General features: G+C 29.9%; 1 protein-coding gene across 7 annotated transcripts in view; it reads left to right on the top strand.

Annotated features, from left to right (window-relative positions):
* The window catches only part of LOC113514201 (5-hydroxytryptamine receptor 1-like), a 162,192-nt gene extending 143,580 nt beyond the window's left edge, over window positions 1-18,612 (top strand). For all 7 annotated transcript variants that reach the window (XM_031908254.2, XM_052896898.1, XM_026898206.3 and 4 more), the window contains 2 exons: window positions 9,942-11,370; window positions 11,953-18,612. In XM_031908254.2, coding sequence (XP_031764114.2) covers window positions 10,408-11,370; window positions 11,953-12,696 — 1,707 coding nt within the window. In that variant the 5' untranslated portion in view covers window positions 9,942-10,407 and the 3' untranslated portion in view covers window positions 12,697-18,612. The remainder of the gene's footprint in view (window positions 1-9,941; window positions 11,371-11,952) is intronic.
* Window positions 18,613-21,983: the final 3,371 nt, after the last annotated feature.

Below are 21,983 nucleotides of genomic sequence, written 5' to 3'. Positions count from 1 at the left end.
CTCTTTTGGACAATATTTGAATAAAGAAAAATGTGACAAAAGTAGGTAACGCACACAAATATATGTATAGATAGATACACGTATTTATTATAAATATATAAGCTATGTACTTTTATTTACCCGTAACCGGCGAGCGTGTATGAAAAGATTGATGAATGTGGAAGGAGCGAAAGAGGTTTGTTTGAATCGAAGCATTTGGCGTTTTATTGTTTCTGCCTACCCTAATAGGAGACAGGCGTGACAGATATATGTATGTACTTGATAACACATATACAACAGGAAAAAAGCGGAAAGACGTGTCACATCACAAAGAAGAAACAAACATGGGACTTGTAAAAAATTGAACATACCAAAAAAGCACAAAAAAAAGAATGAAGTAGAAAACACTGAACTGCCACGGGAGTTAGATTAAACAAGAGACAATATTTTCCTAAAATAATCACGTTCAAATTATAGTAATTTTATCTGTCAAAAATAATTGATTATTATTTGAATACCGGTAAACTGAAACTGTCCAACTTTCAACGAACCTTGGAGAAAATTGGAATCATACAAAGGAAGGGGTAAATAAAGTTCAAGGTCGGTCACGCACAAGTTTTACTTCTGGTATAACAGACATCCATCTATAACATGTAGTAATCGATTATCAGTTATCAGGCATATCGTTGTGGTTTCCACGATTGTGGAATACACAAAATATTTCTAATTTTATATTCCCGTTCTTCGTTCGAATATTTATTTATATCAGAGAGGTCGTGGAGTTTACATTTTCGTTCTTTATTCAAGCGTGATTTTTAAAGCGGACGTGATTGGATTGATAGCATATACCTACTGCGAATCTTACATTATTAGTGCTCTCGTATACCTTCATATACCTCTTTACATCAGACAGTGAATATTTTGTTAATAGAAATACTGTTTTAAGTTTTATTTTTGGAAATCTTAATTCACACTGGAATAAAAGTATAGATGCAGTGAGTATTTTATGTGATTTGAAGAACTTTTTCTACACCACATCTTGAAACTATTATTATTTTCTCCAAGTTTTAGATATTTAGTACTGTATTTTAATTAGACATTATAAAAGTAGTATTATATTATAGATATTATGATGAAAATTGTGGTCTAATAACAAGTATTATTATCCAAAGACATCATTAAGGTTCTCTTCTCGTTCATGATAATCAGTATAATAAAGTTAAGTAGAGCGGAATTTTAACCTTAAAACTCCCATAAACACGCCAGTAGTCGAAAGACGTAAAGAACCAGGGTCCCTTTAAGAGGGTTAAAACTACTCGACTAAGACATTTAATAGGTACTTCGGGACAAAAGATGGTTTTTGGTTACTAATTAGGGTACGGAAAAGATTAAACCTAATCTGTGAAGAGTGTTTTGTTTTGATTATAAATATATTTATTAAGACATCAGCGTTACATAAAAAGAGAAGAAGCAAAAATTACATAATATAAAAGTAAAAAATGATGACTGATTTACGCTAATTTACTATTGCTGAGACTATAGTGGTCTCAGCAATAGTAAAAATGTATTTGCGCAAATTGATATTTTAACAATACTATGTACCTAAGAATAAGAGAGAAGAAACTAGTATATACATATATATAATATGTCTAGACCGTAGGTGTACGTAAAGAAATCTAGAAACATTTCTTAACCTAGCAAAGATATTTGAAACAGTGTCTGTGCTCGTGCGTTTGTTTATTAAAACTTTCCTTGGCGGCGTATAAATGCACTGTACTATTTCTTTTATTCCCTGGGTAACGTAAGAAGCGACTATACAAATTACAATACACTACAACATAATACAAGAAACTCAAAATAAAAAAATAACTTAGGAAATATACTTGAGATCTAAAGATATAAATATGTATTTCACCTTTATATTCAAACCTATCTACGTGATTAATTTTCTGTTAAAACTGTTCTTCGTGATAGTAGAATAAAGGATTGCTTTATATCTTCTCTGAAAGTAACTTCGCTTTTACTGGGGCGAAGATTGTTAGTAGGAACTAATGACCTAATTTCTAACAATGTCAGGTCAACTTCCCCTTCCCTCATGTTACCCCCTGGAAACTGTGATGATTAACTGGTTATTATTATCCTGGTGTCGTAATAGACTAACTGGCTTGGTTTCATCCTTAACTATCAACTTTTACTGATACGGTACCCTAACAGTGTAAGCCTTTCCATTTTCATCCAATAAAATATACCTAACGTTTTCAGAAAACCCACAAAAATGTATTGAAGTGGGTGGAGCTAAAATTATACATGATAAGTTATCAATCTCGTTATCACGTCAATCGAGACGACGTGTTATCAATTGGCTTAATTAAATGAATATTGAAGTGTCGGCCTATCATGTAGAACGAGCTTTCAATAATGACAGTATTCCTATCATATTTACATGATGCAATTTTATTATTTTAGGTGTGATAATTATATTCTAACTGAACCGTTAGAATATAACTATCACATGTCACATGTCACCTATCGTGTCTATTCGTATTTTTTCTTAGCGAGATAAAAACATTATTCTATTAACAATTAAGTTTTCATTATTTCTCAAGGAAATAATATACATTCAAAAAACTTTTTTTTTAAAAACATCCATGTATTGAAGCGTGATTAAATAACAAAAATTCATCTATATTTTACAAAGTTTCACATTTAATTTTAGTAAGGTATTTAATATAGTGAAAATTGTACACAAGTTTATTTGTATGAACTTTGATCGTTATCACAATCAAGCAGTCATATATTTTAGCTGAATTCAAAGGACAATACAGGTTCAGACAACTTTCTACAAACATAACATCGTAATTTCTAAGACTGTTATCGTACTTGATGACAGCAATCTTTGTCTGGTGTCCCTCACAGGAAAGGTAAGGCTTTTTCGGGCCAGATGTTATCACTTGTGGTCATGACATGTTCTCAGCATAACAATGTGATAGCTGATAGTGTTCCTCTTTGTTGTCTGAAATGTTGTCTTCTATATACGAGTATGTATATACCGCAGCTTTGCCCTCAAATTAGGATTTTTATGCAACATGAAAAGCAGACAGCTGACGGTACAGTTTTTGAAAAATGCTGATCGTAAACAGCGTCGTGTGCATCGTTATTATTCCTATGGATTATGATTTTATGCCTCCACACTCTGTAATTTTAATTCCATATCCTACCCTGTTGTAGGCAGCAGCCTCACCCTTAAAACATCACCAAAGGCTAACTGCGGTTGCCAACCCGCCTACCCGTAGCAACTACTGGCAAAACTCCAGTTGTTGGGGAGGCCTATGTTCAGCTGTGGACAGTTTATACGATGATGTTTTATCAATAGACGGTTTATATGATGATGATGATGATCCTACCCTTTTAATTTCATAATCACGGAATAAACACATTTAGGACAGATGCAGATGCCTTTTAAACAAATTATTTCTCTGGTAAAAGAATAAATGGATAAAAGGTATCCTTTAAGCCGCATAACTAAATAACAAATACGCAAACATCTTTACAAATCTATAAAAAAATTATTATATTAAATATGTTTTTAGAAATATTGAATAATTTAATTTTGGATCGCGATTAGCAGATAAGAATACATACACAATTTTATAACTAGAACTATATCCGGTTGTTTTTGCTTCTAATACACCTTTTGACATACGTTTATGGTGATATCCAAAATAAACTTAAATCTGCACGTTTCTGACTTTATCAATTTTCCGAAATATAGGTATATTCCGAAATATACTTACACAACCGAAGGTAAGTAAACAGATACCATACCAAAACTGACAAAACTTTTATACGTTCCTTAATCCTGTATAAGCAAAAATATAAATAATAAACATTTTAATTTCCCTTATTTTGTTACAAAATTTTAGTTTTTACTAGAACTAATCTTAAAACACCACAATCTTGAGTCGAGAGAGTAAACCACAAAACTACTTAACTTTATACGCATATAGGTATTAAATATTCGTTTTAACAACCACACATCCCTAGTTAGGATTGTGATATCCAAAAGTGGCCACTTCATGACAATTAAAACTTGTAAATTGCTCAGTCAGTTGTTAGGTTTATAAGCTTACAGAGTAACTCCGACAACGCGAGCCAGTGTTTCATTAAAAGTTAATAAAATTAATTGCATTTTGGACGACCCTGTACAGTGCTACAACTTCACATTTACGTACGTAATAAAAATAAAAACCTTTTGATTGTTCTCATTGTAAATAAAATAAAAATATAACAATGTCTAAATCAGTCTCACATAAAGCATTGACAACTATAATGTGCTGCATATCTAAAACAATCATCATCGTCTGCCATTAACTGTCCACTTATGAACAGTGCCTCTCCCATAAAATGAGTTTTGTCAATAGTTGTCACGCTTGATAGGCGGTTTGGCAACCGCAGTTTTGGTTTGGTAATGTGTAACTCGTAAAAAGGATGAAGTAACCCATCTATCTAGTTTTAAATCTAATTAAATTAAATCTAAAACATTGATATCGGTTAATTAAAATTTTTATCTGGACAAGAATGTTGATTTACGTAAGTAATCCTGTACTAACATTGTAATAAATATATGTTAACATTACCATACCATACAGCACAGATACTCTTTGCTGTTCTTGCATGCTTCATTAAATCCAAAGGTAACCTGGAATCAAAGTTACTTAATTAAATCAAATTAATTGTATGATGTTAAATCTCTTTATCTGTCAAGTAAATTCTCTAACGAAAAGAAGTATTTTGGTAAAAATGAATGCGAGCAGATAATTTTTATAGTCTTCCTCCGGCAAATCTCTTCAAATGTAGTGCCAACTTAAGCACTTCAAGAAATTGTGTAAACTTAAAATGAAAAAAGTATTTTACGAGTATGAAAACGTAAAAATTTATTCTTTCGATTACATGAATACCATATTTTGTTTATGAAAAAATATGTTATTATTTTTACTTTGAACAAAATAATATTAATTGAAATTGAAATTGAAATTGAAATCCTTTATTTGCTGGAATAAGGTACATTTTTAGGTGTTACTTTACAAGAAAAATAGTATTATTATCAGCATTAATATCTCACTGATAGATACTGATCATCCCCAATGATATAGGATTTTTTTATTATTATTTATAATCGTAAAAATAGTATATGGCTAACATGGAAACGCGATTGCAAAGTTCATCACAGAAATCACTTTACTGTTTTCGGTCCTATCATTACAATTTACCTATCATACCCTGTCAATTTCATAGATTACTTGGCAAAATTCATATAAGAAAAAACTCAAAGGTTTTTGCTAGGGATATTCACATACCAGAATTAAATTAAACTTCTATCATACTTTTCTAGTGTTTCGCTAAAAATACCTATCAAATTCTATTTTATTTTTATTATTATATGGGAGATCCATATTTTTTGTAAGTGTGGCCAATAAACCCAATAAATTTCTGATTTTTCTTCTTTTTTATTGTCTATATGTTAATAAGTAGATATAGTACTTATGTTACTAAATTCTATGAAAGATAGTATACAATTCCCTACAGCAACAGATAGACATCTAGACATATTTTTTTACTGTAAACAATTGCATTCAATCCTGACATGGGTTGGGTTTGGACTAGAGAAAGCGTCGACGTGATAAATCATCAGTGAACCCTTCAACAACAGCGGGTCGTTGTGACCGGAGGAAATATCTCTTACAGATAAGAGAGGAAAATACTCGAAGTTGTGTTCAACAGTTGTATATAATGGTTATTTAGAATATAGAGAGTTAATTTATAATTAAAATAAGTTTTGGGATTATTAGAGATATGTTTGTAATTTTACCATGATATTTTTGAAGAATGTTAATCAATGATGACATCAAATGACGACCTCTCTAGTAGTAGCTATATTACCTTAAGTAAATGAGTCGCCATATTTAATTCTCAATCGGGACTATTTAGAAACAATCTTTTCTAAATTGATTCAAATCTATAGTTCTGAGTTGTAACCCCAGAAGAAGTTCGTAGTCTGTTTTCTCTTAGAACTAACTAAATTAGTGCAGTTCTGTGGTACTTATGTAAAAATAAGAGTACCTATATTATGTCCATTACCTGCTGAGAAACAATTTTATTAAACATTTTATTTTGCAAAACACTTTCTTTACTTATTCATTATAAATCTTAGTATAATGATTGCTTAATGGCTATTGACAAATTTTATTAAACATAGTTATAAACATTCTTAATCCACTAGTTAAATACATCAGCCTCTCTATGTCTACAAAGTACCTGCCATATGTTATTTATTATTATTGCTGTTCCTTGTAATGGATAGCAACTAATTGCATTTACCTGTATAATAAGATCGCCACTGACTAACTTTTATTCCCCATGGGTTGTGTGGCCGACTACTTCTATTCGTCGATTGTTCAGGTTATATAATGATATTATTTAATAAATTTAATTTTGTATATTCATTTAGTGTTAGTTTATTGCATGATTATTCAAATATTTAAAATATCGTGCACAATCAACCAACACCAAGCACGTTTTCTTTTAAGTAATCATTTATAGAGTATTTGATTTTATTCAATAAGTATTTTGTAATAAAACTTTTAATTTAATAAAAATGTAGATTAAGATATACGTTCTAGTAAAATCCTTATTTTGAAATCTATCATGCAGTTAATTTCCGAGTATAATCCACTTTACAAAATGTCCAACAATAACAGCAGTTGCGGAACTACGTTTCGTATCCGTACCTTAGGGATAATGTAAAATAAATTAATTATGCGTCAGGAAAATCCCTTTAAACCATTCATTGTGTTCTCACCTCTATATGTGTGTTTAGTATAAATATTATCACAACATTAGAAAGTTTCGCAACATGCTTCCTACGTAGAATCCCTACTTAAACTGAAGTTGCAAACAGCCAACAAGTGAATAAAGTTATATTTTATGTTTCTCTTTTTTGTTTTTACAGAGATTTAACATTATAGCGGCAATAGTTAATCCTATTAATATTATATTATTTATACGAAAGTTTGTACAGATGGATGTTTGTTACTCTTTTATACAAAAACTACTGAATAGATTTGTATTAAATTTCGTTAATGGGTAGGTTATATCTTAACTTAGCACTTACTTTATGCACCGGTTTATACTGCCGAAGCTGCGAGATACAACTAGTATAAAATAGAATTTCACCTACACTTTGTTTATGTTCCATTACTCGAGATAGACGTAGGATGTTTTCTTTTTCCACCAATCCTTATCAGCCGTCGCATCTGGGCATACATTTCTATTATATGTATATATATCATATTTCACACATTTTATTCTTCCTTTCTTTATATCCATCTATGTTAACCTTTAAAATATTGCTTGCAATTCCACATGACATTCCTGACACTTAAATGATCAGTTATTATTTACTTCATATTTCTTTATTACATATTTACTCGTACATACTCATTATTTATTCTTTCTTTCATTTTATATTTTCTATTACTTGTCACCTTACCTATCCATCTTAATATTCGCACTTTAACTTCATTTTTCATTCATCGTCTCACTGTCAAACATTAAAATTTATCATAATTACAATTATTTTTTTATTTTACTTTTTTTTTTTTTATATACAACTTAGAATGGCAAACAAGCTGACGGTCCACCTGATGGAAAGTGGTAACCATCGCCTATAGACATGAGCAGTACCATGTACATAACAGAGTATACTGTTTCGCTCATGATACCCCCCATGCGTTGCCATTCCTGAGGACTCGGGTGTTATTCCTCTGTACCCTGTAAATTCACGCCATATCCCACCCTTCAAACCGAAACACAGCCATGCAAACACAACTGCTTCACGGTTGAAACACGAATGGGACAGAGGCTCTTTAATTGGCATAACATTCAGATATCATGCAATATTCTCAAGATTTGCTTCATTACATCTATCCAACGCTAATTCTTAACGTAACATAAAACTTTAGTACTAGTATAAAATACGAATAATACATTTCTTGTATAAATGACTATATAAGAAATTCAAATTTAATATGCAATTAATCTACAGCTTCATTATCGTCATCATCATCATATTAGCCTTTAACCGTCCACTGCTGAACATAAGACTCCCCCTTGAAAGGTTTTGCCAGTAGTCAGTTGCCATGCTTGGCAGGCGGATTGGCAACCGCAGTCAGGCTTTAGAGATGTTTTAAGAGTGACACTGCTGCCTATCCCTCACCCTCCCTTAGTCGGTTTTTACGACACCCACGGGATAAGCAGGGATGGCCTATTATATGCCGGGACCACACGGTAACTTCATACTTAGTAGTAATTGATAAGATCTAATTTTAAATCTCTAAATTCGTACCACTAAATTATTCAGCAACATTGTGGCTCATAAAAATAATATTAAAACACAAATACAGCCACAACACCGTCATAGTTTCCGAATAGAATTTTTATTATTAGTTACTTGCTCATAATAGTTATCTAACAAACTAATTATAAGACCATATAGAGTAATAATGGGTACTTTATATCACATAAAACTTTTTAACATGTTTAAATTCTAGATAGTAAAATCTGGTTAAGGGATATTGTGTTAATAAGCATAGTTTCAAATTCAAGGGTATTACAGTTTCATGCTCAATATACATTTACATTTTTTTTCTTTTCAGATTACATTGAAAAGAGACCTTTACCACTAGACCTTTACAAAATCGGTACTAATATTATAAATATGAAAGTAAATTTAATTGTCTGTTACCTCTTAGCGCCTTTACAATTTAACCATTGGGTATAGGTATACTATCATATAGGGGATGGAAAAGGATAGTTTTTGTCCCGGTCAGTTAACATACTTAGGTTAAGTGAACGAAGTCATGGGTAAATGCTAGGGATATACATATATCCTTTAAAAGATCTAGCATTGTACATATAAACTATAGTTTCTAATGAGAGAGGATTGTACCCAACAAGAATGATGAAAAAGATAAGTAAGGTGATAAGAAATAAAATATATATAAAGACGAAGTAAAGTAAGGGCAAAAACAAACATTATGTTTGGTCTTCTAAACAACAATTTCTAAATAAAACAAATGCTGCTAATATCTGTTTTATGTCCAATGTATATTGCCATTTGATATTGACCTTTTTTCTTCTTATACTAAAAAACATTTCTTAAAATTAAAAAAAAATTCTGTACGTGTGTTATAACAATTAAGTAATAATAATATAACTTGTTTATTTATAATTTGGTAGTAAATATTTATACATTTTATAGCCAACTTATTATACTGTAACAAATAAATTAATTACTGGATATATTTAGTATTAGACTGTATATTTATTTTATAGAATAACTTCACTTATTATTAATGAGATAATAAAAAAATACTATCACTTACTATATCGACCAGACTAAAAAGCATACAACCCTATTTCACACAAACACACTTATTTATAGAATTAAAAAAAAATACTGAATTAGAATTTCGAAGAAAAATTCTTACATCACAATACTTCGTAACTAGGTCAAGACATCCACTCTGAAATACAAACTTAATTACGCATTGTTGTTTACTTAGTCCGTTCGCGGAAAGACCACACAATATCGACAATGACACAATACGTCAATAAATTGAATATATATTATATATATTGTAGCTGACATTTAAATTATCAATTGGCAAATTCCTGTTTCTTAAACAGTTTTCTTAAACGTTATTATGCGTGACGACACTCTTTTTTTATTCCTTGTATTTAGGATTCTCAAATGCAAATAAAATATTTTAAGAAAGTTACTCATTTTAAAATGTTTTATTTAAAAGGAATTATTAATACAAATATATAATATCAGAAATCATCTAAGCGTAAGCAATATTGTAAAGAAACATAATCTTAACTACTGTTTCTTATCTTTTCAGATGGGAAATTTCTCCAATCATCGGCACTAATGAAGCAATCCACAGACGGGATATTGAACTAGCAACATCTCGAACCGCCCTTTAAGCGCAATAAAACAAAACGCCCCACAGCAATTTACACCAAAGATCAGCTACAAACAAATACGTACTGTATATATATAGAAATAAGAACGAATTCACCAATTGCGAGTTTGTGTTCCAATGGATATGTTTGCAGTTGGAAAGGCAAGCCAGACGATATGTCAATTAAAATTCAATCTCAATTGTAACCAGACACGCCATTTAAAAACGAAAAAACTCCACGACGAGGTCGTGTTCCAAACTTGACTTGTCTATATTTATGTTTCAGTATAATTCATTGCTAATTGAGTTACAAGTAATATAATTAGTAGACCAAAATCAAAACCAATGTATGGCAAAGTCAAAAAAACGATACAAGTAATCGTCACCCACACCAGGGACTCGTATGGCGACTCAAAGTCATAACTCCTACTGTTCACTGCCCAACTTTGTTGCTTTATCTTCGCGTCTTCTAATACTGGTATCTTTAGTATTGCTACAAATAGATTTGTCCAATGCCTCGGTAAACTTCAGTGAATCAACTGTTGGGTCTGAGTTTAATATTACCAGTCTAAACTCAACAGTTAACTGGACAGTTTTCGATGATAACATCACTGATGTACACATAAAGCATAAGAAATACTCGACAGCGGTCAGCATACTGCTAGCCACAGTTTTTATGATTGTAATTATTGGAACTGTGGTAGGAAATATATTAGTGTGTGTTGCCGTTTGTCTTGTAAGAAAATTAAGAAGACCTAGCAACTATCTAATTGTATCATTGGCTGTGAGCGATCTTTGTGTTGCTATCATTGTAATGCCCATTGCTATGGTATATGACATTATGGGTACTTGGCCATTTGGACCAATTATTTGCGATTTTTGGGTATCAAGTGATGTGCTTTCTTGTGCTGCAAGTATATTAAACCTCTGTATGATCTCTGTCGATAGATATTATGCAATTACAAAACCATTAGAATATGGTGTTAAAAGAACTCCAAGAAGAATGTTTTTCTGCGTTTTTATCGTATGGATGAGCGCAGCATTTATATCGCTTCCACCAGTTCTAATATTGGGCAATGAGAAGACTGAGACGTCATGTTCTGTGTCCCAAAATAAGGTGTACCAAATCTATGCAACCCTTGGTTCTTTTTACATACCACTCACTGTGATGATTGTAGTTTACTACAAAATATTTAGCGCCGCTAGAAAAATTGTGAAAGATGAAAGGCGTGCTCAATCACATTTGGAAACACATTGCTATCTTGAAATTAATGTTAAGAATGGTGGAGCTGCAGAGGCAAGACTTTTGGGTACGCAACCATCACAAGCTGCAGCTAGAGGATCCACTGCCAGCACTAATACTACGGTTAGTATTTCAAATAATCTAATATGTATTTATAAATTGTTTTTTTTTTTTTGTAATTTATAAGAATAAATATTATTTGCAAACTGAAAGCAAATAAAATAAAATAGAACGCAATTTAAAACTTAGTAAACAAGTTTGTTAATTTCATAAATTCTTTGTCTAGATTTATATTATTTTGTTGTAATTAACTATGGTTATTTCATCACCTAATTCAAATACATGTTTAAACTCAATTTATATTTACGACAAGTATGTTATACTCATATTCATTATCTTATAAAAAGGTTGCTTGTTTGTAATGAATAAACTCAAAAACTACATTACTGATTACAAAAATCCTTTCGCTCATAGAGAAATATTATCAATGAATAACATGGGCTATATTATCTTTCTCTATCTATCTACCCGCACAAAACAAAAGTGGATCACTAGTAATTATGTTAATATTTACACAAATAGAATAATACTACTATAGTATACTGTTAAATTTAAGATAAATCTGTGCCCTATTATAAAATACACTTTTCGAGTTTCTAAATCTAAAAAAATGATAATATAATAGGTTCATTCTCTTTGTTACAGTGCAGTGTAGATAAAACAGAAAGCACAATAGGAAGGTGTTTCAGCGGACAGCGCAAGTCCAACGAGTCACAGTGTCCAATGTTACAACAAATGAAAACGCCTACTAAACCTATACATACTATAAACCGATCCACATCCCACACCCCAACCACAGACAATAAACTTCAAATTAAAGAAAGACGAAGACAATCATCTGAAAGTAGTAATAAACTAACGACTAATAGAATTCGGTCGTCACTATCAAATTTTGCTCAAAAAAGTCACATCGCCAAAGACCTGCTCCACTCATCTTCACATTCACCTCACCAAAAGAAATTGAGATTTCAATTAGCAAAGGAGCGAAAAGCGTCTACTACTCTTGGTATTATAATGTCAGCATTTGTATTTTGCTGGTTTCCATTCTTCGTGCTTGCTTTAGTGAGGCCTTTTGTCGAAGAAGATGCCATTCCAGATGCAGTCAGTGCGCTCTTTCTTTGGTTAGGTTATATAAACAGTTTACTAAATCCAATAATTTACGCTACCTTGAATAGAGACTTTAGAAAACCGTTCCAAGAAATATTATTCTTTAGATGTTCAAACTTAAATCATATGATGCGGGAGGAATTCTACCATAGTCAGTACGGCGATCCTGATCAGCATTATTGTGTGAATAATACTACTAAAATACACAATTATGATGAAGGTGTAGAAATAGTTTCAGCAGTCGATCGTGAGGAAACAAGAGCATCAGAGAGTTTTCTATGATTGTCAATGCCTGAGGTCGATACAAGAGACCTAGATACTGTGATCTAATTAAGACTTTTTTAAGATAATTACAAGGTCTAACCACTTTTATTTCCTCATATTTGTTCTACTATTTATAACTTTTTATGCTGTTTCAAACCAACTAGTCGTTACTAATTTGTAAAATTCCTCAAAGATTTAGTCAAATTGTTTATATTATGCATTGTAAGTAAAATAAGTACTCTTAAAACTATATTATAATAACAGTTTGCATTGAACAAAGTAATGTATAACGTCGTAGAATGAAGTGTGAGGTAAACAACTTGGTGAATTTATTATTTCAGATTGACCAAAGAAATACTAATTGTAAAAGGAGAAAGGCTTTATAAGGTGTAAGCTGTTATGAATTTGGTAACTATAGTATTAAAACGTATTATGTTGTTGCCTAAGTGGTGTAAATGTATGACATTAAAGTAGTCCAAAGTATTTTAATCCATGTGATAGTAGGTTAGGCAGTCCCCTTTTGCATTATCAATGTTTAATTTATCACTATAAAAGACTTCAATAGTAAAAATATTGATACTGTGCACATATATATACTAAATATTGTTACTTGTTGGGGGTTTTAGTATTTATTTTGTAAACGTATATAATATCCCCTATTTTGTTTCTATGTTTAAATTACAAATATTATGTAAATTATTATTATTTATTATTGTTCTTGTTGAAAATATTGTGTACACGTATTAATTACATTGTAAATTTATAATATTGTATCCCTTTGCAATAATACAAAATTAAGATAGGATCGGTAATTAAATTTATTAGATTTCAGCAAATACTGATTGATGTGAATCGGTGGCACTGCCAGATAATAAATTTACAAGAAATAAAATTAAAAACTGTCTTAATGTATCTATCCCATATCAATAAAAACTAAAATAATATACTTGTAAAACAAGGGATGTAGTCTTGAGTCATAATATGTCGTGCATATCTTTTAATTTTTTCCTAACAAAATTTTATGTTTGTGATTTTTAGTTCGGTTGACATTGTTGTATAGTTCTCTTATTTCATTTGTACTGATATTGAATGCTGTATGTTTAAAATACTTTCTTGAATAGTTTTCTTAGTAATAAAAATGCATGCTACTACCAGAACCTATCCAGATTATCCAGTCTTCCACATATGTATTTGTTTTATCGTAGTAAGCGAACTCAAATATTAAAATTAACTTAATTTGTTTGTAATTTTTCTCTTGTTAGCGAACTAATTGAAAGTAAGTTAATACCATATTTAGAAAGAAATTAAAAACTAGGAACGAATATCTTTCAAATATTATAAAAACAGGCGCATCGTTTAATAATAAAATATAAGAAAATAATCAATTAATATTTATTGCAAATATGTAGTAGATGATAATTAACAAGAAGAATGGCTTAATACAGTTCTTGCTATTTCTTTCTCAAATTCTTTAATTATCATTTACATTAATAATGAAGCTCTATAGATTCTTATTATCTCTTTTTCTGACTGTCCATGTATTATGCCAAAAGTACCGGTGAGCTTCATTTCCTTTGTTACAATTTAGGTTATTGCTTAGATTTTATTTATGTCTAATAAAAAAAATAAATGGTTTTAAATCAGGTCTTGTATCTAAAATATAAAATTAAAATATATTATTTATTTCATTTAAAATATAAAATATATTATTTTTGTCAACCGAACTGATTTCAAATTTGCTTATGTAGAACAAATTATGTGTTGTAAATATTGTTATTAAGCACTAGTGACATTATAAATATAAATTAGGTATAGATAAATAATTGTAGGTAGATTATAATATTGCAGACAATGTGTGGGGAAACTACGCTTGGAAAAAAATAATTTGACATTTCAATTTGATGTTTATATTGAGATATATTCTAAAAGTTTCACTGAAGTAGTTTCTTTCCATAATGTATTGTGGTTGTGTGTGGATATTATTATAAGTGAGCCACAATATCAGTTTGAGTACCTCTAAATGTGCAATATAGTATATAATATTCTTATAGATTAATTTCATAAAAAGAAAAAAGAAAGGCAAAGGTAAACTAGAATGCTATAAATCCATTTCAATCAGTGTTACATGCGTGTTTTTCAAAGACTGCAAAACTGAAGGAATACTGGGAACTATTCTTAAATGTAGCTCAAATCTGTCTATAATTATAAATAATTTTAGTATGTGATGTTTCAAAATCGATATAATACACTAAATATCCCTCTCTGTCCATTAGAATCAGATAGTTCTAAAATTAAACAATGAATTTTAAGAATCGGCTTCGTAATTATTTAAACAGTAAAAAAAAGTCTAAATGAAGCGAACAGAACTAAACGAGCAAAAGTGGATCTTTTGCTGTAAAAACAAAAAAAAACTGTAATTTTGATTTAGTTATACAGAAGTTTATGTTTACCTTTGTTAATATTCAATGTTATTATCCATCAATATTAATATTTACCTGTAATGAGCAGAGCTATAATTTTCCGCATATATTGAATAAAATGCTATCCAAAATAGGTTAACTTCGTATTCAATCGACTTAAAAAAAAGTACTAGATTGAATATTTTTGCGAAAATGACATATAATATACGAAAATCTTGGTAAATACTGAAAGAACTTTGATAATTATTATGGTCACTGACTTGTGAATGTTGGTAGTTGTTTATGTTAATTTTGTCACGATGGAAGTTAGATTTTTATAAAATAAAACCGGTATTACTTTAACAATACAATTTCTAATAATTAGCACATTAATTTATCATCTAATCTAAAACTTAGTGATTATAAATTACTTACCTACAAAGACAAGCAGATGCGTCTCCTTTCATTAACCATTTGAAATATGCCTATCTGTCTATCAGAGTACGTACCGGAGAATAACAGCACAATAGTTTGCAGATGTAAACTAGGCCATAAATCTTCCAACTGTCTTTGCTTTCAACCGCCTGTGACAGTCGACTGTCACCAAAGTGTAGACAAGACTTCGAACAAATATTTACCCGACTCTCGATGAAAAGAGTGTGAAATTTTTCAGATATTTTAGGCCAAACTTATATCCTAAACGTCTTGCCTTTCACTAACAAATTTAACTTTTTTCCTTTGCATCGAAGCAAAGGAAAAATTCTTTAATTCTATTAAAAAATAATCACCAATATACTTATAAATACTAGTTTCTAGAGCAGTTAACAACAAAAGCAATATCGTTAACGATTTTAGCAAATGTACTATTGTTTTTTTTAAGCATTATCACTTTTTGTATATTTTATACAAGTAAACAGATAACCAGGTTTCGGTATTTCATTTAATAAAAAGACTAACAGCTGACACTTAGATATTTTTATTATTTTTAATATATATTTTTTATTTACAGATATATTTAATATTTGTCATAGCTATATAAAAAAGAATAATAATAATTTAAATACTAACATTTGTTCTTAGTGTCTTTGGTTCGCAGTCAAGCATTGTCCGGATATGCTGTTACTAGATAAAGAATGTTATATGTAAAATATCATATATTATATGGATGAGATGTCGAAGGTATTCTATGTCTCTGTATCGTAATGTACGAAAGGCTAACTCTGTCCTAGTTAAGTAACATGGCTCTTGACGAAGCGATGCAAAGAGCGGAAACTCCTGTCAAAAGATCTTCAAGCGTGCTAAGTTGGTACTCGAGTATTTGGTGAGACACCAATGTCTTTTAGTTTGTGAATTCAAGTAGACAGCCTGAACACTTAATTCATTTTTAGGTTAGATATTGTGTTGAACTTATTTGTACGAGGACAATAGGGTAACAATTTATCAAACAAATCCAAAGTTTTCACTTATAAATAAACTACTAAGCACAACTTTATTAAAATTATCACAGAAAAGTTCATTTTATAAACTTTACTATAATTATGTACTTTATTTAGATCGTTCCATTTTTAAATTATCATGGATTAAAATTTCACTTTTGGTATATAGGATAACAGTTGGAGAAAATTAATTATTCTTATAATATCTAATAAAAAATAATCATTGTTAATTATTTTAAAACCCCTATTATACCAAAGTATACTGTTTTATTAGATATTTCACTTCCATGAATACGTAGTTTATAAAGTTCAACCAGACTACCACGAAATATTTTCCGATATATACCTAAAAGAACTAAAAAATTCATAAAGAATTACATTCAAAATATATTATGTGTTAAGATATAAAAATCATCACTACGTGTTAGAGTCCGACTTCGTTATTATATTTTTATTAACATCTTAGTGAAAAATTTACCTATAAAAAAATTTTTCAATACGTTTTCATTTAATTGGCATTCTATCATTATTTTAACGCTATATAAATAATAGACTATTGTTAATATTAAACCTCCTGCCTACTGACCCCGATACTAGTCTGAAATGTTTCCGCCAGTTATATCGTTCCACTATCTGGTCTAATCTTTTAGAAATAATAAGCAAAATTGCAGTGAAATTGGAATAGAAGCCGACGGTGCCATAGATTTTATAACGACAAGACATAACGCAACCAAAGAAATATAAAATATTCAACTCCGATTTTACTCTGTAAAACAAGAAACCTTGATCGTGACAAAATTAATACAGGACCAACATTGAATAGGCCTTATCTATTTCAAAAAGAATTATCAAATTTTGTTCAGTATTAATGAAGATTTCATATAAATTCCATAAAAAATGTGGCCTAATTGAGAACCTTATCCATTCTGAAGTCGTTTAAAAAGCTATTCAATACATAATCATAGTCAGTTATGTTTCGAACCAGTGGGTGATAAGACCATTTTATGTAGTTATATGTAAAAATTATCATTAAGAGCATGTTTTCTGAGAAATGGAGGCATGGCCTAACCATTTAGCCAGTAATAACTTGTTAAAAATAATGTTGTATTCATTTTGTTTGATTTTGCCGCAGTGAACGCCACAGCTTTACTGAACAAATGGGACGGTATTACCATACTTTCAGTAAAATGTTTCTGCTTTGGAATGTATAAATTAATGCCGAGCATTCTATTTGTGAAAAAAAAATTCAGAGCTTTATACCCTACACCTTTATTTGTTTACTTATATGCTATTGTAATTTGTAAAAAGATTTTTATTTTGCCCTTATTTTATTATTTATATATTAAAAACTATTTCCCCTGGTAGCACATAAATTCTATAATAATCTTTGTCAACAGTTAAGTGTAATACAAGTAAAGTTACATTCGCCTTGTTGTCTTTGAAATTGATTAAACAAAATTTCCTATTCAAAATTAGAACATTATTAAAGTATTAATCGGAAATATTGTTTTATTTTCTATGCACAAATAAATTCTTGATAATATGCATGTACTCATATTATATCAATCTACATAGATGTCATGTTCCGTGTATTTTTTTATTTTCATTCAAAAATGTTTCTATATTACATTGTGTGTATATTGTATAATAAATAAAATAGTTACTATCATTGTTTTTCAGTCATTGGCGATTCTATGCTCCATAAGTATGTATCCATACCTATACATACATAAATAATATCACCGTTAAACATATGTCATTATTATTTTTTAATTATTTCAAATAGAACAAACACTGATATATCTTTATATCAAAATACAGGGAACCCCAGTTTGAAAAAAAAAAAATAATTTGTTATTTTTTAATTATTGTAAAAAAATACTACTTTTATTTCATTACTAAATTATCGCCAGTGACTATTTTTTTACTAAAAGTAACCAAAATATGAATTTATGTAAATACTTGTGTCACTCTTGTTAGATGCGAAGAAAATAAACATTAAGTATATCCAAATCCAAATTCCTCATCTTAAGGTATCATTGTATTTTCTTATGTAGGGTCCTAATAAAGCGATGAAATAAAAATTAGATTTCGGAACACTATTTGTTTTATTACTTCCAATTTTCCTGTCAACGTCATAATTTGATACTTTTAATAAAACTTCACATCAATATTAATTTAAAATACTCGATTACTTTTTGTAATAATAATATATCTTTGCATTGTGGAGAGAGTTCTTGTACTGAGACGGCAGTTGTTTTAGGATAGACTCTAAAGAAGTTTTAATTCTGAGAAGACAAAAAATACATCTTATATTTTGCCGTGAATACTTAGTCAAATGGCAAAGTTCCATGAAAGACGACTTCATGATACTATAGTACATCCTTAAGTAAAAAGTTGTATATTGGAACATAATCTCGGCATTTTCATATAGTGGCGAAGTAAAATCACGATATCATCTTTGAATCTGTAAATGAGTTCACTGTTATTAGTTTTTTTAGGACATTGACGAGATTTTAATGTAACTATTAAATACTTCATTTATATTTAATCCTTAAGAATATTACTTTTCGAAATTAATAATTACTTACACAGTTTCGATTTCATCTGAATTTAAAATTAGAACGAGAAACAAGCTGACAGACCACTTGATGGAAAGTATCACAGAATATATTGTAGCTTTAGGTTATATAGATAGAGCTTCGAACCTCAAAAACGGGTCAACTTTTTATCAGCAAGTTAGCTGATAAAAAATCGCTCGTTTTTTTTATTAATGTTCTATATACTTACGCATTAAATGTATCTTGTCGTATTATTTAATGAATAAAATTAATACTTACGCACTAAAAAGACGCAGAAATTATAAGACAAAATAAACATAGAAGTTATAAAAGAATCACCTATTATCACGCAAAATTGTGTGAAAAAGTTGGTCCGCTTTTTTCGAAACATTTGTACGAGTATGTAGACACTCTATCTATATACTTAATCTAAGATATGGTATTCCTCTCACACGTTACCATCACATTATAGTACAAACTCTATTGCTATCTGATTCTCACTATAAAACTAATTTCATTATTGACATAATGTATTTTATTTAATATAGATAGAATTTTGAAAATACTTCTATCTAAATAATAAACTGCTCTTAGTCATAATAGCGATTAATTGTTCACTATTGAAGATAGACTCAAGGGAAGTCTATCGCCAATAATTGCCACGTTTGGCAGGCGGATTGGCAACCGCAGTTAGGCTTTGATAACGTTTTAAGACACCCACAAGAAAGGAAGAGATGGCCCACTCTACGCCGGCACGACACTGCTAATTGCTTTTGATATTATAGACAAACCTTAGTGGTTTAAATAATACTTTAATTAAATAATTCATTTTTTTTTTTTGTATTTTGTAATATGAAAAAAAAAACGAAAATATACGAAAATAGCCAATCCAACATAGCTGCAACACTGGAAAAAATAAACAAAGTTTTGTACAAAGTCTCCATCTGTTCATATCTATAGACGACGGTTACTACTTTCCATTAGTTAGGCCGTCAGCTTGTGTGTTATTCTAAGTTGTATAAAAAAATTAATATAAGTTTTTTTATATACTTTTACAGCAAAAATTCAAATCAATGTGTCTCCAGAAAGGACATTACAACGTCCAGTTTAACAACGATACATTTTATTAGAATCAAAGTAGGTACTAACATTTTCATAATTAATACGCGTAGCAAGATTAGAATTTCTAATTGTACCACGGTGACGTCATTTCGCATTTGCCTATACAGGGGAAATCAACATAGGATTAAATTCAATTGAACGGACTTAGGACTCTTTCACGTTGAAACAAAATTTGGTAAGATTTGAATCCGTTTGTTATGGCTTGAAACCATAGTAATCGTCAAACATTCTATAATTTCTTTCAGATCCTCGAAGATTGACTGTAAGAAATCAATGGAGCAAATCCGCCATTATATGTTAAATCTTCTTAATGTGCCCAATATAATATACAATAAAGATTTTATAATACAATGTATTATGTACAATACAATACTCCTCAGGAATAACAACGCATTATGGGTACCATAGACATCATATCACAGTATTTGTGATGTCCGTCGTACTGTCCATATCTACGCCAAAGATTATTACGTTCGAGGCCGTCAGATTGTTTGTCATTCTATGTACCTGTTATAAAAAAACTTTACAGCAACACAGTCGTCATAAAATTTAGTAAACATAATATACACTTGCATATACGCGGTTCACTTACATGTATGAGTAAATATTAATAAATTTTAATAATTGCTAATGAGCAATCTGACACTAGCTTAGGATATTCATAATTTTTGAAGAGTTACTTTATTGAGAACCTATTAAGGTTATAAGTACCTTCAATTACTTAGCTATATATAATATATTTTTTTATTCCAAAGTCAAGGTAACAATAACTCCAAAATATAATTATAGTACAAAAAATACACATGAAATTTCTAATTTGCGTCTGTAATTAACCTTATTTTTATTTAACTCAAAATAAATTTTCGTGGTAACATTTAAGTCATTTTTATTTAATTTTATTTCCATGGATTGTAATGTAAGCGTTTATTGTTTTAATTATACGAGCGGTTCGGGTATGAACCGAAGCAATTCCGTCGTATGATGGTATGGAATTTAAGAAATTTCAAGTTGGGAACCGAAGTTTTCTACAGACGCACCTACATATTTATGGGAATAAGAAAACCAGGTAAGTTTACACCTACATTAAATATTAATTTATACAATTGTATCATTGTGTTTGTAAATTGTCTTGCTTATTTCCTATATTGTAAAATGCAAATAAAGTATACTCATTCATTCATTCATTCATTTATCGTTACATTTTACAATATATTACATTTTACAAATTGTCTTTACTCGTATTTAGCAATGAACAATATCTACATAAAATAAAATAAGGAACAATCATTACCTACTTTTAAGATAATTTTATCTTAATACACCATATAAAAGTGGTCTACACTATTGATTATCCTACTTCCAAAAATCACACGTACGAAGGAGCGAACAAAAGCTAGTTAATAATAAAATTATAACAACACTGTAAAAACATTGTTCCTGACAATATAAAGGTTGTTTGTTCAACCAAAAAATTTGAACATTTTTTGTTTTTTTTTTTCACAACTTAGAAAGGCAAACAAGCTGACGGCCCATCTAATGAAAAGTGGTAACGGTCACCTATAGACATGAGCAGTACCATGGACATAACAGAGTATACTGTTTCGCCCATGATACCTCCCATGCGTTGCCATTCCTGAGGGCTCCGGTGTTATTCCTCTGTACCCTGTAAATTTGTCTTTATTTTATATATCTTCACGCCAAGTCCCATAAAGAGTAGATAAGGATAAAAGTCTGTATTCTTATTATTATATATCTCTTACTACATCTACTTTCATAACTCATATGTA

This window comes from Galleria mellonella, unplaced genomic scaffold (assembly GCF_026898425.1).
Source record: "Galleria mellonella isolate WM207_F2 unplaced genomic scaffold, CSIRO_AGI_GalMel_v1 utg35, whole genome shotgun sequence".
Lineage (NCBI taxonomy): Eukaryota > Metazoa > Arthropoda > Insecta > Lepidoptera > Pyralidae > Galleria > Galleria mellonella.
This window is presented reverse-complemented; position numbering and strand designations above follow the sequence as displayed.